Source organism: Argiope bruennichi, chromosome 6 (assembly GCF_947563725.1).
Source record: "Argiope bruennichi chromosome 6, qqArgBrue1.1, whole genome shotgun sequence".
Lineage (NCBI taxonomy): Eukaryota > Metazoa > Arthropoda > Arachnida > Araneae > Araneidae > Argiope > Argiope bruennichi.
The window spans coordinates 48,591,043-48,609,706 of NC_079156.1; the positions used below are offsets into that span (position 1 = coordinate 48,591,043).

Consider the following 18,664-nt stretch of genomic DNA (forward strand, 5'->3'; position numbering starts at 1 on the left):
AAAAAAATCTTTTTTTTTATCTATTATTTAGAATACTTTTCCTGGTGCAACAGCAGAGCAATCCATTTTTATTTTATTTTCGCTGCAAATATTTAAGTATTTAAAAGGAGGAAAGAAAATTTCTTAAAAGAAAATATAAAGTAAAATTTTTAGCTAGTGTTCAAGCCTAACTTTTCATGGCCTGGTGAAAAAAAGAAACCAAACCAAGCCGAACCATATATTTCGGTCATGCGCAGATCTCTCTTATTAAAGATTTACTCCTGTGTGTAAATGAAGTCGCGATGCTCAAGAAACTATTATCTAAACAACAATTTTATCTAAGCAGCGTATTTGTTTAATATCAAACAGATAGAGTGAGTAACGGATGTGACGCGTAAAACTTTTCAGGAAGTCAGTAAAGAAATAGTTTAGTCAACTTCGTTTCGTGATAAAATTTGATAACTCTTCACTTTCCAATCTACATAATATCTTTAAATGCATAGAAGGGGGAGTATATATTTATAGTTAAATTTAGAAGAAAAACCAACTTTGGTGTCACATTTTTAATGCAAGAAATGTACACTTGTGTGACAGTACTTTTTTTATATGCATCTGATGCATCATCTAATCCATCACGCCACCGATTTGTGAAATGAACTTTAGACCCCATCTGCTTATTTCCTAGTGAGTTGTAGCGTAAATACTTTTTTCCATGCTGTGATCCCTGTGGCTATAGTTAGAACGATTATGTGTTTTGAATGAATAGTGCTTGTTTATGTAATGGACAAATATTTTCCGAGTGATTGAAAATATTTTGTGTTGTATATTAGTGTTCTTTTATCGCAATTTTGAATAAAGAAACTGAAATCAAAATGATTTTCAGTAGCAGTGATGTTTTGACTCCTATTCAGTTAAAGAAACTCGGTGAACATAAATATAACAGTTGTGGTAGTACTCTTTTGGATCCTCTTTTGCAGCCGTTTTGGAACTGGTTAGTAACCAAATTACCTTTATGGCTTGCGCCGAATTTAATGACTATTTGTGGCCTTATAATTACTATAGTAACTACTCTGATACTGGTGTATTACAGTCCAGATGCTCAGCAAGAGGTGAGTGATTTTCTGTTTTATATTTAAATTCTGTTATTCTTTGTTTGCCAATTAATTTGAATTCAAAAATATCTCATTAATTTTAATGACATATTGCAGTTTTCAATTTCATTTTTCTAAATGCATTTATCATCATCAATTTTTGTTGGAGAAAGTCCGATTCAATTTACAAGCGGATAAATTTGAAATACTGACTTGATTCTAAATTTTTTATGTTTATAGAGAATTTAAATGAACTATAAAAAAGGGCTGTCAAAAACTTAGCAAATGCTTACGGATATGTTATATTATTTAGAGTTTCATTAAAAATTTCTTAGCCTTCCATAATTATGATTTTCCGTTTCATTCTCTGTAGTTTGTTATTAAAAAAAAAAAACTTTGAATAGTAGATAAACTGTATGAAAGATGAGCCAAGTAGTTTTTCGTAAAAATTTATTTGTCAAAAAATATAAATGTCATTTGTATCCTTTCAATAACTGTGACATTCTTGTCTGAATAAAGCAGAACAGAAAATAGAAAGAAATAAAATTTGCATCAATATAGGATAGGAAAGTTGTTTCTGAAAATTGAAAAGATCTCTTTTAATTTTAATTCAGAGTATTGGATAGTTACTTTTGAATATGAAGATCATAAACACTATTTAGATTTATGATTAACACTAAAGATTTATTTTTGTTTTAAGCCTAAAAATAATTTATCACATAATATATTCACTTTAATTAGTGTAAGATAAGAGTATATAAATTGCTGAATTGGGAATATTTGTTTCATTATCAGAAAGCCTGTTTAATGAATTATATTGTTCATCTTACAGTTTTGTTAATTTTTATATATTTTGACCAATTATTTTTATTTAATTAAGTTGTCTGAATTTGCTATTATTACTTTCTTTTTTCAGCTAAGCAAAATTTTAAATATAAATTATTTCATTTGAAATAGTGATTTTACGAGTTCTTTTAAATAATATTTTATCTTCTACTGCAATGCATTTGGATTACATTTAGATAATGTAAAATTGTAATTGTATTACAGATTTTATATTCATTTCACTCTGTTTTTTAATAAATGCATTATTTATAGGCACAAAAATTTATTCTCTGTGTGTGAACAAAGTTTAATGTTCCAATAGTTTGAAATAAAATTCTAATGACTTTAAGTCTTGGAAACAAATGTTTGAAGAAAACATAACAAACTATTGAATAATCTTCTAATTACTTGTTTGCCATATAATCATGAAACATTTCGGGAAATGTTATAAGTTAACATTAATTTTTGTTACGCCAAATATAAAAATTTTAAATTAACCATTTAAGTTTTAATAAAGCCTTTTTATAAAGCAGAGAAGTATAGATTTATATAATTATAAGGAATATTTTAAATGTGCTGTTCAAGTAACATCTTTATGATGTACAAGAATTATTATTTTCTTCACAAGTGTTTACTTGCCTAATTGGTTCTATTTTCAGGTACCATGTAAATAAATAATCTATATGTAAATCTGTATCTATTAACATCTATTTTATGATGATTTAAAATTGAATGAACATACTATATAATTTTAAAATTTAAGATGACTGCATAATTTATGATGGCAAACTGAATTTATTTTTCTGATCTTTCAATTAAATATTATTTGTTATATTAATAGATGGTGGTGATTTTTGTATTCTCCTTTCGCAAATAAATAAGTGAGCTATTAATAATCTTGAATGAAAATGTTGAAAAAAATCCACAAAATTAATTGAAATTGCTGATATGTTGCAGCCTCCCAGCTGGGCTTTCCTTCTGTGTGCTGCTGGTCTTTTTGTGTATCAATCTCTCGATGCTTGTGATGGAAAGCAAGCAAGGAGGACAGGTTCCAGTTCTCCTTTGGGAGAGCTTTTTGACCATGGATGTGATTCAATATCCACGGGTTTGTATCATTTATTTTTTGTAAAAATATAAATGATATAGGAATATGTATTTTAATATGAACAAATTGAAATGCTATTGGGAATTTATCATTTTAATTACATGATTGGTTTTAATCATTAGTTTAGTTTTGTTATTAAATATAATCATTAATATAATACGAGACCATAAATTTATGGTTATGTTATAGTTAATGGAACTTAGCATCTTTGTGTATTTTAAAAATTATCTAATGAACCGGAAACCATAAATATCCAAAAGTAACAATTAATAAAGCCATAAATATCCAATATAACAATTAATATCGTTAATAAATATTTCCCAATTAGAATAGGCCATTTAATTTAGGTTGGACATAGAACTGGACAATTTAGTAGTTAATCTGTTATTGGCCATGGACTCGTAGAAGAATCGCTATGTAAATTGATCACAAACTTAAGATTATCAAATTGCAATAAGAAAGGATGACATTAGAGCTAAAATGAGATTCAAAAATATGCTTTTAATATTCATTAGCTATTTGTATAGTTTTTAATATTCACTCATTTAAAAAAAAAAAAGGCTATTTTTTTTCATTTCTATATTGCAATCATATACTGTTTTTGCTGAACAATAAAGCTTTGGATTCTTTTTCTAAAACAAGATACATATTTATAAAAATAATTTCAAAAATAAGTTTTATTCACGTGTATATATGATTTTTATAAAATTGTATTATATTTTACAATCAAATCTTCTATTGGAATATATAAATTTTAAAAAGCACTGGTTTTAAAATATTGTATTTTATTTTCATTAAATCTGAGTAAATTTGTGTTCTGATTGAATTAAATATTATTTAATTGCATGGTATTGAAAAAAAATACAGATTATTTTGTATCGATAAAATATAATTTTAAAGCAGCTATGCTTTAAATTAACTATTAACTTTGTTAGTATTAGCTATGTGCATACATTTATTTCACAATTTTTTTTTAATTCAGATTTTATTTGTTATTGTTTGATGTATGTTTATTATTTGTTTTAAAAAAATTATTCATGAAAAGTTTTTATCGTTAAATTGTGCTAAATCACGCTAGGGCTCATAATTAATGTACTTTTTTCAATATAGTGTTTGTCTCCTTGGGTATATGTATTGCAGTTAAGCTTGGGGCATATCCCAACTGGATGTTTTTCCAATGTTTCATCGCTATAATTTTATTTTACTGTGCACATTGGCAGACATATATAACAGGATCTTTAAGATTTGGAAAGTAAGTTCATTTTTTCGTATTTTAGAAAATAATGCTGTTATACATTTTTTTTTCTTTCAAATTTTGAATATGGTATTTTAAATTAATGATAAAAACAATAAAAGTTTTACTTTTATCCTTCCCCTTCCTTTTCCCCATTAGTACTTATAAGAGACAGTGAATAATTGCAAGGAATAAATAAACCTGGCATTTACAAGTTGTACTTAAGAGCTAGAAGTAATAAACATTAAGTTTTAAAAAAAAGAGTGAAAATGTTGGAAAATTTCAAAAAAATATCACGCACAGAAATATACACTCTTTGAACTATTTAGAGAACTACCAGGTATTTTTTTATGCTATCACATTATAAAGCAATGCTCATTTCAGTCTTTGATATGAAAACTGTTTTTGAATTTTTTTTTTTTTTTTTCACTTTGATTCATTACTACTTTTGTTCTTCTGTTAATAACAGTTCAGTGCATTTATCAATTAAATATATTTACCATATCTGTTGACCAATGATGCTCTTTTTCTGGTACATAAATTTAATTCAGTTGTGTTTTTGATAATAAGTGACTATCACAAAATTGTTTTGAGGGTTTTGTTGGAAAAATATACTGCTAGCTTAGCACTGCAAAATTATCTATGATTTTATAATACTAAAATGTGATGACAATATAGTCTGTGATCCACCAATGATACATAATCAGATGCAGCTTTTTCTGTAATGCAAACTTCAGTCCTTAAGCACTATCACATATTTTCTTTTCTTGATTCAGCAGTTGAAATCCTTTTATTTTTATTATCTCAAACATGTACAATTACTGTTTTAATTAGGGCCACATTGGCCTGGTAGTAAGGTATTGGCTTTGGAACCAGAGGGTTTAATGTCCGTGACTCAGTTCCACCGAAGAACCGTCATGTGCATGTTAAATCTATCCAGACCAAACATCCTCCCTCTCGTGTGAAAAGGGAGGTGCCGTCCTCATCATCTGACCAATATTCAAAATTACCAGGTCCGTCCCAAAATAGCCCTAATGTTGCTTTAAAATGGGACGTTACTGTAACTAATACTATTTTAATGAAAATTGTTTTGCATGAAATTTAATTTGTTTTATATGAAAAGTAGAAAAATAGATTGAAAGTGAAATATAGAATTTATTCATGAAAATTCTTAATGAATGGAAAAATGATATTTATTTTTAAGATATTTTAACATTTACATTTTTTTTATTAATGAAAGCTTTTTTTAATTGTTAATTCTTTAAAATTAATATAAACTGTAATAATGTATCTTATAACTCTGTTTCTAAATAATGTTTTTTTAATTTATATCAGATGTGAGTTTGGATGGTTATATTTGTGATTGTGTGTATATATTGGTAATTTTGGTGGGAATTTCATCATAGATGAATAAATATCTTTGCAATTTAAATAAAGCATCAACTAAATGAGTGTGGAATATATATATAATATATTATTGTTATATATACGTTTGACATTTAAAATATTTTTCAGACATGTGATGCGCTTAGATATGATTGCTAGATTGCGATAGAAATTCGCATGCCTCTCAAAGATATTATCAATTATCAAAACGTGACAGTTCGTAATCAAACTCTACTAAAAACTGATATGATTAAATAATTAAAACATAGGGAAACTCGGTTTTTGTTTTAACTATAAAATTTCATGAATTGAATTGAACCAAGGACCACCATAGAGGAATAAATTAGTATCTTTGCAATTTAAATAAAGCATTAACTAAATGATAGTAGAATTTTTTTTTTTTTTTGTTATATGTGCATTTGACATTTAAAACATTTTTTCAGGCATATGATGCAATTAGATATGACTGTTACATTTGTGATAGAAATTCACATGTCTCTCAAAGATATTATTAATCATCAAAACATAACTATTCATAATCAAACATTGCCAAAAAATATGATTAAATAATTAAAGTGATCAAAACTGAATTTTCATTTTAATTATAAAGTTTTGTAAATTGAACTGAACTAAGAACCAGTTCGAAATTCAGCATCAGAAATTCTGCATCTTTTTCTTTAAAAAAAGAAAAAGGTTATCTGCATAATTTATTTCTATATTAAGAAAAAAAAATTTACATGTATTTAGGAATTGGGAAATTTATAAATGTAATGTAATTGAGTTAAATTTTTGTTTTTTAAGGTTTGATGTTACTGAATGTCAGTGTACCATAATAGGTGCCCATGTCATATCTGCATTGTTTGGAACAAACATATGGTTGGCAAAGGTATCTTATTTTTTAGTATTTTCTTTTTATATTTTTTAAAAATTAAATAATCTTTTCATATTGAAACATTAATTGATTTAAGTATAAAAAGAGAAGTAGATTTTGAGGTGTAGAATATTTCTAAGGTAAGGAAGTTAGCGTAATCAGAAATAGATTTTATGTGATGATTATATTGTTATGAGTTTAATCATTTAATGACATAAATAAAAACATTGTATTTTGTTTATATGAATTGAAGAATTACAGGATGTATCAAAAAATGATATACTACATATTTTTGTATAACTATTAATGAAGAATGTCAGTTATGAAAATATTTAACTCAAAGCAATTAAATGAATTGAAATTTTAAAATATTGTCCATTTTTATCAGATGCTGCTGATAATTTTGGTTTTGAAGTTTCCTTGAGAATATAATTATTTTGCTGCTTTTTATTTGTTGGTTATAGGCTATGGGTTATCATATATAAATAGTAAGTTTGAATGTGCACTTTAAAGAGAAATTCATTGGAATTAAGATGGAATAAGAGTTGGGACTCGATTATCTTTTTCGTTCTAATTTTATGTGCACCTGAATTCTGCCAAGATAGGCCTTTAATTTATCAATGCATTAATTCTTATAATGTGTAGTTATTCTCTTGTTAATTTGAATCATGAAAGTTTAATATAAATTAATAATTGTTTGTTTAATAGTTTTCAACTGTGTGTATAGTTTTGGGATGCTCTAGGATGTAAACTATTGACAAATTCTATTTATTAATATTTAAACTCTATCTAGATAGGATATGTGATTTTAAAATCCTTTAGTATTCAAATCTGCATTTTATTAAATTTAGTTAAAAAATATTTTATGTGATTATTTATTAGCCGTGATTCATTAACTTGTAACAGTATAAACTATTAGAAAAAAATTATAATAGTAAAATAATTAGCTAAAGAAAATAATTGTATTTTTATGAAGTATATATAAAAGTTATCATAGAAAGAAATTCAGCACACTTTATTTTTGTAAATGTATGGTGACCAATGTTTTACTATAAAAAGTATACAGATGCTTTTTTTAAATAAATTTATCTTTTAGATATCTGGAGCCATTTGTGTGTAAATTCGATAAATCATAAATACAAAGAACTATCTAGATAGAATTAATATAAATTTATCATCTAAATAGTAGAGGAATATTAAATTTTAAATTAATTCTGTCAAAAAGGTGACCATTTATTAGGTTGTACATTCATGTGTGTGAACTCAAAAATGCATGTAAATTAATGAAAATTCGTTATGCTATCTTGTAATCAAAGTTGTATATCTGTGTCAAATTTTGGATTCATTTAATGGAAAGTCTCTTAATTCTCTCTCTCACAAAATGTGCCACACCAAATTATATGCAAAAATTGGAAGGTGCTTGCAAATTGCAGTAACTTTCAAGGTTTTGCCATCTTTTCATCCTACCCCTGGTAAAAGTTCAAGCTAAAAATTTCATTTACTTGTTAAAATTTCAGGACAGTACGAGTACAAATTAGTATTAACTTTGATCAGTAGCGGAAACCTAAAATACGAAATAAATCTATTTTACCAAACAATCACTTTGTTTTCCACAGGTGCCCACATTGCAAAATGAAATTTTATAGTTCATAGTTTAATCTTTTAAAGCATAAAATATATCCAATGCAGTAAGTTTTATTCTTTATCAAATAAGCCCATATCTCATAAATAACTATTTCAAATATAGTGATAGTGTAAAGTAACATGCACTCAATTTTAAATGTTTTTATTTCTTAGGTTATAGGGATCCCCCCGCCCTTTTGTTTAACTTAGTGTTTCCCTACCTCTTTGATACCTTGCTCCACCTGTGCCGTTCTAAAATGTTTATAATCCTTATTTATTAGTTCAATAGATCAATTCAATTCATTTGAGAAACTTGAATGATGGCTTTATGAAAAATTGTTCAGAAATATTGTAAGTAAATTTTCAAAACATATTTTTAAAAAAATTGAAATTTACAAAATAATTCTATTGAAATATTTTAATTATTAGTAATTATTTATTATTTTAAATTTATTAAGATATTTGGCTTGATGATTGCTGAGGGTCTTGCACTAATATGGGCAAAAGAAGAAAATGTTGCAACCTGGTTATTCTAATTACCACAATATAGACATATATATTTTGTCATTCCCTTTTTCAAAGGATGTAATCGGTTTAAGCCAGTGGTTAAAGAACAGCTCCTAATTCAACTGTTGCAGTTTCTAATAAAACTGCTGCCCATTTTTGTTTGCTATTTATTATTGAAGAAGATCGAGTTATTAAAGATGATGATAGCGAGTTGATAATACCAAGTAAAATATTGCCTTGATATTAAAAGATGAACAAAAGTTTGAAAAATGGAACATAAATTAATCTTTTTGAAATTTTTCAGGAAGCATATGCTAAAAAACTTAGTTATGAATGGCTAAATATAAAAACTAATAATTTCATCTTATGTTACAAGCTGAATATAATCCAATGTCCTAGTATTGTTGTTTCCATGAAAATTTATAATTATTTAGCTGTAGAAAGTAGCATGATTCTACATTTTCGAAGACAAGATATTACCATTTTATATTGGGGAAATATAATAAATATGATCAGTGGACAAAATCTGATAGTTTATTTGAGGGGTGATTAGCTGCATTCAAACCAAACAATATTCAACATAATGAGGAAATGGAATGTTTCAGTACATTTGATAAAAGAAGCATGTTCTCAGCAAGATGACAGTGATAAGATTTTATTCTTCAGCATGATTATTGAATAACTAAAATTAGTATTATGATTTTATAGAGCATATTTATTTTATAGTTTCTCCTTGCAGCAAAATTTTATTTTTTTCTGTCTGCTGCTTATAGATTTATATGTAGTACAAAAATTTTAATTTTACCTCATCCTGTACACATTAAAAATGAACTAAATGCTTATATGTGCCTAAGTAGTGATGCCAATAATAATCATATTATATACCTTTAGAAAAAGAATGAAATGCTATATCCTTTTTAAAACCATATCTACTTTCTAGTAGATGAAATTTATGTAAATCCATCTTTAAGTTACATAGGAGGAAATTACTTGGAAAAGTCAAAAATGCCAGTCAGCAAGCCAATACTATTCTAGAATTTATGATAACATATTTATTTTCAAGATATAAAGAAATAGTTGCTTTTGTTTCCTTGATGGATTAAACATCTGATAACCTTTATTGCCATATCTCTCAATATATATATATATAATGTCAAAATCTCGTATATAAGCATTGTGAAAATTATTTACCCTCTATATTGCCTTCTGTTTTTGTGCCACGCTTTGAACGGATGTGCCTTGTCCTTGCCTCTTGTAAATAAATCATACCTTCCGGAAGAGAATAAAATGAAGTTAACGATTCAAAATGTCTTTTCTGTCTTCGGCCACGACTCTGCTTCAAAAATTATAATTATGTAAATATAAAATTAAATCAATTATTACAATAGGAAACAAGTATTAAACTTACTGTTTTTTTATTTAGATTCCTGTTTTGAATGTTGAAGTTAGACTTGTGCCAATTATTTTAGCACTATGTGTTTCATTAGTGCTATGCTACTTTCATATTGCTGCTCTCTGCAAAGGTGGAGTTGGAAAAAATGGCTCATCTGTAGCTGTAAGTAATGTTTGCAACCATTCCATTTTGGTTATTAAGTTAGTGATACATTAGATGAATTTGTTCTAAGCATTATTTAACTCTATTAATTATTTATTATATTTTTAATTAACCTTTTATCTTAGATTTTTATAGAAATTTGTTTAATTCATTCTAAAGAATCAAAGAATAAATATCTTTGAAAAAAAATTCTGTATTTTTAAAAATAAATGACTGAATGTTTAATAATGTGGGAATGCAAATGGAAAATGTTCAAGTTTTCTCCCTTATAATCATTTTCTAAAATTTCCTTTAATTACACATGAATAATATGAAGATTTCTTCCAAACGCTTTATAATATGTTAAAAAAGATTACTTCTAAAGCAGCTGGATTGAATAATTTATGGACTTTTTTTTTTTTTACTGTTTAAAATGGAAATAATGCTACAGTATACCTTCCAACAGCTGTAGAATTTCTATGGTTATTACGGATGAAAACTGATGCAGGTAAAAACTGCAGAAAACTAAAAATATTGACGACAAGACCTTTTAGCCAAAACTCTGCTCGCAGCAATGCAGATAGTGAAAGGATTTTTAGTATTTTTTCTAGAAAAAAATCGTATTCCAGCATAATTACAAAAACTCTGGAGTTGCTCCTCATAATCAAGATGAATATAGGAATTAATAGTAATATTAAACTGAGCAATTATGACTTTTAAAAAGCTGCTAATTGATTTCTAATCTATGAATCAAAATTATAAATGTCTAACAAATAGTATTAATTTGTTTAATCAACAAAATCCTGTTGCGTGATTTTTAAAGAATAATATTTCACTTATATATTTAGTTGATTAAGAATAGTCCATTAAACAATTTTAAATAATATTTGTTTTACTCAAAGATGCAATCTAATTAGCGGATATTACATAAAAGATAAATAAATATTTTTGTAACAGTTTGTATTTATTTAATAAAAACTGGACAATGCATATAGTTTTACATGTCACTCCTTACTTTTTTTAAAAAAATTGAATATTTCTTCATTTGTTTTCTATTTTATTTAGGGTACAAGTGTTCTGTCTCCATCCATACCAATAGGAATTGTGATCATACTTGCTATCACTATTTATCAGAAATCAACTGAAAATATATATGAAATGCATCCCTGTCTCTATATTTTAGCTTTTGGCATAGTGGCTGCAAAAGTCACAAATAAATTAGTGGTAAGTTTTAAATATTTACATTTTTATCTGTTCATGTCAGGGTAATTTGCTTTCACTCAATAGATCCTAGTCTGTGGACCATTAAAAAAAGTGTATGGAATTAAGCAGTTTTCATTGTTTAGAATATCGCCTAATTTTATTTAAAACTAAATTTTGATAAAACATTGCAATTATCTTGAATTGCATGTAAACAACCTATAGTACTATTTAACTGAACCAATCTTGGGTGTTTTGTGTGTGTGTGTATGTGTGTGTGTGTGAGAGAGAGAGAGAGAATGCTTGATTTATTGTAGATAATAAATAATAAGTAGAAATAATTTAATAGAATTGAATATACATTATTGATTGAAGTATTTTATGTTAGAATTAGTTTTAAGCATCCATTTGTATGGTTATTATAGATAAGTGTTTATACCTATAATTAATATGTTAAAATGAAAATTAAATCCATTATTCATGTAAATGTAAATTAAATAAGGGTCTAAATGAAATCTGAAAGGATTCTTTTGTATTCTTCACTTGCTGTATTATAAGTGTCTTGAACAAGAAAAACCTATCCTGAAAGTAATTTAATACTCTATCCTCCCCCCCCCCAAAAAAAAAACATTATATGTCATAATTTAAATTTAAGAAAATCCACTCCAGATTGCATTGCAGCCTTTTTTTTATTGTAGTTCTTAATTTGTCTCTTTTTTTTTTTATCCACATTTAATTTAATACTCGATTATTTTGTAAAAATTTGCTTTTGATTATATATTACAAATACTACATCATAACTTATTTCATCTGCATTTCATTTCCAACTAATTTTTTGAATTATAGTAAATATTCAAAATTCTTTTTGAATATTTTACATACTTTAATTATTTACTATAAATGAAGTATTTATTCATTTTTAACATAATACTGTTTTACTCCTAATTCCTGTGCTTCATATAACCTTGCAATGTTTTACATAATTTAATTATAGATTTTGTTAAATTACTTTTAAACTGTGTTAAAAAAACTCTAAAATTAAAAAAACAAACTATAATTAAATTCCAAGACTCTTTAAAACAAAATTATCAAAATCTGATACAAGGCATTAAAAAAATTTCAGATAGAATTTTTTCGATTTTAAAATGTAAAATATAAAGATTGCTTTTAAAGTTCTTCCATTACTTCAAAAATAAATGAAAACAAATAATTTCAAAATAATCATATCTTGACTTTAAATTTAATAAATACATGCTATATAATGCTTGAAAATTTGTTAACAGCAGGAAAAACATTAAACAACACAAAAAGAAAACGATTAAATATTTCCAATTTAACCATAGAAGTAAAATGTAACTGTCCTAAAAATAGGATGCTAGGTATTAATGGATTAATATTTCTTACTTTCATTTCTGAGATGTTACTATTTAGAATTATTAAAGACTATTTATTCATTCATTTGCCATATTATTGTCTTTTAGGTTGCTCACATGACCAAAAGTGAATTGGATTATTTTGATTCCATCCTCATTGGACCGGGGATGTTGTTTTTGAATCAATATTTCAACACTTTTATTAATGAACACATTGTCTTGTGGTTATGCTTGGTAAGATACTATTTTCAATTTGAAAAAAAATTAATTACTATAATACTTGAATGTTAAATACAGCTGCAAATGTATTTTTAATGCTATTGAAAAATAAATTACTTTAAAATATTCGTCTAATGAATTAGTTATAAATATATAGATAGCTTAAAAGGAACAAAACTTTCCATTATTATAAATTAATGTTTCATTCTACAATACTAGTAACATTGTTTTTTAATGAAAATCATTAATTTTGTGATTCACCAAATTATTTTCTTAGTCCTTTTTTATTATTATTACTAACTGCCATATAATGACCAGTTTGCTTTCTTAGAATATTATTTAAATTCTTACTTGGTTCCATTAATAATTTTAAAAGAAATCAGGACAGATATTCAAACTGTTTTATTAATTTTTTCTGTTCTATTCATTATGTTATTATTTGTCCCTCACCATTTCTGGTATTGAAGAGTATTTTAAAGCTCGAAAATACTATTTTGTTGTGTAATCTATATCGAGAGCAAAAAAGAAAAGAAAGAAAGAAAAGACATAGTTTCCTTGGCTTTTAAATATGGCCTCTATGCCCTACATTTTGAGAGAGATCAAGAAATAATATCTAGACACAAACTTAACAGTTTGACTTATTTTACTAGTTAGTTGGTTAACTTTTATGAGCTTCATTTAAGCATTGAAAAATAGCAGACAACAAGTAATGTGGTATTTTTATGATTTCAGAGAAAAATTGATTTCAGTTTATCATTTGCATTTTTACGTGCAAGATAAATGTGATATCCCCTCTCTCCCTTCAATAATAATGGGAGCCCTGTTTACAAATGAAACTGGTGTCTAGATTCCAATGAAATCGTAATGACACAAGCATATTCTTAAAGAAAACATATATCTCAAATAAAATGCACCTCTCAAACTTCTTTTAAGAAAATCTATTTAAAAATCAAAGCAAAGCATAACCATCCACCTTCCTTCCCCTACACAAGCTCTCCTAATCATATCATGTATTTACAAAAGAAAAAAAAGCTCACCGGCAAATCACGCCAATCGTGTCCGCAGACATGGTCAGTAGCGGCCAAACATCACATAACTGCTCATCTCATATTATTTGTTTAGATGAATTCTTTTATTTCAAAAATAAGAAATTACAAATCATTTGCATGTTGCCCTTCATAGGGTTTAAATATCTCTGGAAGAATATCCCTTGTTATCTGTGGAGGATCGAAGTAGAAAGTATTTCTTCCATTAGAAATAATTATTAGTGAGGCAGTTTCATACTTACTAGCACAGAAAGAGACTTAATTTGTCTATTAGAATTTTAAAATGCAATTTAATTACCACTCACATATTGAATTATTTCATTTTTTTAATTTATTTCTTTTATACATAAAAATTATTTTATTCTTGAGTATGTTATATACAGGGTGGTTATAATTAAAGTTCCACTTTGAAATGGTCATAAAAGGAAAAACTATTGAATCAAATGTTATCAGTCTTGGTAATAGTTTAAAGAATATCATGGAAATTTCTTTTCCACCAAAAGAAGTTCAAAAACTCACCACCAGGGAGAAATGGTGCCGTATGCAGTATTGTTAAATAAAATAAGACATGAAGACATTGATTGAAAGTGTTTAATTGTTTCTGAAATGAAACTGTTTGTGGGGACAGGAAGAAGCAAATGATTTTGTCAGAGTTCTCATTGTTACGAATGGACAATGTCACTAACCATGCTAGACCATTCTTTTCTCATTAAATGTTATTATGATATAGCACTGAATGGCTTTGCAAAGGTATCATTCAGAAAGTGGAATACATCGAGGGATATGCAAAGAGCTGTTGTTGAGAATGCAGTTATACGATTTAACTTGCTTTCAGAAAATGATGGATGCCACATTGAATATGCTTTGTTATACATTTCAAAAACGATTAAACTCATTTTAAAACAATGTCTTCATTTTGTTTAACATTATTGCATACAGTGCCATTTCCCCCTGGTGGTGATTTTCTGTATATTTATTTTTTTGTGCTTAAAAGAAATTCCCATGACCTCCTTTAAACTATTGCCAAATTTGATAGCATTTGGTCCAGTAGTTTTCATTTGATAACCATTTGAAAGTGGAACTTTAATTATAACCACCCTGTACTTTGATTTTTCACATTGACTTTTATTAATTTATTATATTACTTTTATAGGTGTATTCTATAGCTGATTTGCTTCACTATTGCACAATAGTGTGTAATCAGATTTGTAGTCATATGAACATTCAATTATTCAAAATTACTCCTCAGCTGAAACAACCAAGCAGGTTGGCTGGATTAGGTAACCATCAATCACCGAGTCCTGTGCGGCTTGGTAGCCAAAAATTATCTTAGGATTTGCTATTTATATGTTGTGTTTTATCCATTTTGTACAAATGAATGTAGCTTTTAGTTCAAAGCTACCACTGAATATATGTTGCGTATAAATGCTCCTTTTCTATAACATTTTAGTACTTGTTGAATTGCAAATTAAATGGTGGAGCATTAAGATAATACATTAAAAGATCTTGTAATTACTTTTTGTTTGATCTAATTTACTTGCTAAAAGTCATACTTAAAAATATTATTCTACTTATTATGAAGTAGCATTTTATTGAATTAAAAAATTGTGAAATTTTAAATTATATTTACCATTGAAAAATTATATAAATCAATCCCATGCAAAAAATTATCTCCTCAAAAAATTAATTGTTCTGTTGTGCAAATAACAAGCAGTTTTATCATTATTTTTCAGTAATAATAATATGCATTGACATCTTAGCAAATTTGTATACCTGTAAAAATTCAATACCAGTCCATATTTTTGCAAAATTTTGACAGAAATAAAGTAGATGAATGGTCAGTTTCAGTTGATGCAGACATAGCAGGATTTAACCTAAGAAGTTTTATACAATTTATAATCTTTTTCAAATGGTGGAATTTTGTATGAAAGAATGCATATGTAATAGAATTCTAATTCTCTGTAAGATATTCATTCTGTATTTATTTATCAAAATTTACACTTTGTGCTACTTTTCGATTTTGGCTTATTTTTTTTTATAACTGCATGTATTATTTTATAAAAGAAGTAATGTTAAATTGTATTCCCAAAAAGAAATCAATTTCAAGTCTCAAACCTCTTTTGGTCAAAAAGCAGAATATGTTGCAAGTATTGGAAATTTCATCAACTTTAAATAAGTAAAAATTATAAAATACTTTTATAAAGGTATATATGTATATGTTACAGTGAAAAACTGTTACAGTTGACATTCTCCGGTAAATATCAACATTCACCCGAATGAGACTGTCAACACTCAGCAGAAAATGTTGGCATTCTCTTATTCCTCACTGTAGCATATATATATATATAATTAAATTAGGTAAATGCCAATGTTTGATTCTTTTATTCTGGTTGCAAACATTAAAACATAAAAGCTTAAAATTTTATTAAAACACATTTTTATCTAATTGTTGTTTCCAATTTTCTAAAATGTATGAAAGAAGAAATCCAGTCAAGACATTGAGACATTTATTTTTCAAAAGTTGAATTTTTAAAATCATTGTGAATTAAAAATTGTTACTCTTTAATATTAAGTAATCAAATTAAGAAATATTAGTTTATTTTTCAAAAATTGAAATGCTGAAACCATTCTAAATTAAAAGTTTTTTTTAAATATTATTTTTAATTAACTAATAATTAAAGTATATTTTTCATTATTGTATTTAAGGATTATTTGCATGATGCCTAAATTATTTTTGATGTCCTTTGAGGGATTTTATGTCCAGAAAAAATTCTTAGGAGCTTTTATTTTAAATCAATCAATAATTTTTGTATTTAATAATGCCTCTAAAATATTACAAGTACTTTATTCATGGTTGTTTAAGAAAAATATAAATAAGTTAACTGCTTTTGAACCGAACATGAAAAACGAAAAAATAATAACAAATAAATAAATAAAAATATTATTCAGAAAGTTAAATTGTATTGCAGCGATTTATTCTCTGAAAATATCATATTTATGATAAGTTTTTCCAAATTTTACATTAAAATGGCTAAAATGACCATGTTTTAAAATGAATTCATTTATAATATTGAAGTGTTAAAACTGTGAATCCAAAAAATAACACATATTTAAAATTAATCTTTATTTATTTATTTTTGCTTAAATGGCAAACTGTAGACATTTAATAGTTGATTGATTGGTACTAATAAATATATTCAAGATATTTTTAATGTAATTTTTAAAGGAATATTGTATGAAAATTTGCTTTAAATAAATTATTACCCTTTAAATTCTCATCCCTCCTTAAAAAAAAACTTGCTACTATTTTTCAATGTAATATGTGTATTTGAAACTTTTGAAGGATACTGAAATATATTTGTATCTGTGCGAGTTTGTCAAAGTACAAAAGAATAGGTTTTTGCATTATTTATTACATCTTCTATGTACAGTAAGTGTAAATTTGTCTTCAGTTTTTATTTGAATCAAAAAAAATTTAGGGTGTTTTTTATTTATTTCTGATAATTATCTAAGAAAAAAAAAACTTTGTGTTTGAAACGGATGACAAAGGAATGTTTGTAGTTAATATTTAATTACAAACCTGAACATATGTTAATTGTATTTAAACTCTCTCTGTATCTAGTAATTTCTGAAACTTATTAAAACAAATTATTTGAAGTGAAAAAAAAGTCCTTTGTTTTGCTTTCTACTTAAAGTGTTTATTCATTTATTTTTAAAATTTTATTTCCTTTTACTTGCTCAAATATTATCATTTGATGCATGCGAGTATGTAATTTTGAAATACATTCATTTATGCAGTTTATTTTATGTGCTTTGAGATTGTTATTTAGAAGCTCAAACCACTTTTTTTTTTAAATGCTTATTCATTTGAAATGTATTTGTTGTTATAATGCATTTTGAGTTTGAACTATTTTTCTCCGAAAATTCCAGTACCTCAGTTGTTTTTGTTTTGTGTTCCTTACTATACTGCTCAATCTTAAGCTTTTAATTCATACTTATTCACTCTGTTATAGTAATTGACATCTTTAGCAAGATTTTAACCGAATATTAAAAAGATAGTTTAATATTACTAGTCTTTACTTTCTGCCAAATAATTTGTTTTGTAAATATGAGACTGTGTTTTGAGTCAAGATATCTCATTGTTTTTCTTTTTTTTAATTTTATTTTTATGTGTCAATCCAATAAGATTCTCACTTTTATTTTTTTTAAAGAAAAAATTAAAATAGTAAAAAGATTTCGAATTTATTCTGCCTTATTTGTATCCATTTCATTTTGTAAAATCATACAAATTTTCAGAATTGTTTATGTTTCCTGATTTAAGTCTGATTCTTATAAAATTTGATATTTAATAGCAATTAAAATGCATAATTACCTTATGAAAAATAAATTTCATTGTGAAGCTATATTTACTTGTTTGGAATTTCATTTTCTCTTATATTCTATAGTGGGGTGAGGGAGATAACTTTGTATTGGAGCAAAAGCGTATATAAAATTGGTTAAATTGGCATTCCCTCTGAAATAAAATGATTCGAAAAAGTATTTCTATTCAATTTCAATACATAAATGTGATTAATGAATGATATAACTTTGTAATATCGAAGTTGAGAGCTACTTGCAGCTGCATCGCTGATGAAAGCATAATGCCCTTCTCCTCACTAATAATTATGAAAA

The 18,664-nt window shown here is 26.0% G+C and overlaps 1 protein-coding gene across 1 annotated transcript; it reads left to right on the plus strand.

Annotated features, from left to right (window-relative positions):
- Positions 1–246: 246 nt before the first annotated feature.
- On the plus strand, positions 247–18,360 carry LOC129971362 (cholinephosphotransferase 1-like). The gene is made up of 8 exons (XM_056085057.1): positions 247–1,088; positions 2,853–3,000; positions 4,111–4,252; positions 6,422–6,506; positions 10,045–10,176; positions 11,221–11,379; positions 12,837–12,962; positions 15,147–18,360. The coding sequence occupies exons 1-8, from the start codon at positions 852–854 to the stop codon at positions 15,324–15,326; spliced, it is 1,209 nt and encodes a 402-aa protein (XP_055941032.1). The 5' UTR covers positions 247–851; the 3' UTR covers positions 15,327–18,360.
- The last annotated feature ends 304 nt before the right edge of the window (positions 18,361–18,664 follow it).

Coding starts and splice junctions, on each gene's coding strand:
- LOC129971362 (XM_056085057.1), top strand. CDS start 852: ATGATTTTCAGTAGCAGTGATGTTTTGACTCCTATTCAGTTAAAGAAA. Junction 4,253..6,421: donor GGATCTTTAAGATTTGGAAA/GTAAGTTCATTT, acceptor TTGTTTTTTAAG/GTTTGATGTTACTGAATGTC. Junction 10,177..11,220: donor AAAATGGCTCATCTGTAGCT/GTAAGTAATGTT, acceptor TATTTTATTTAG/GGTACAAGTGTTCTGTCTCC.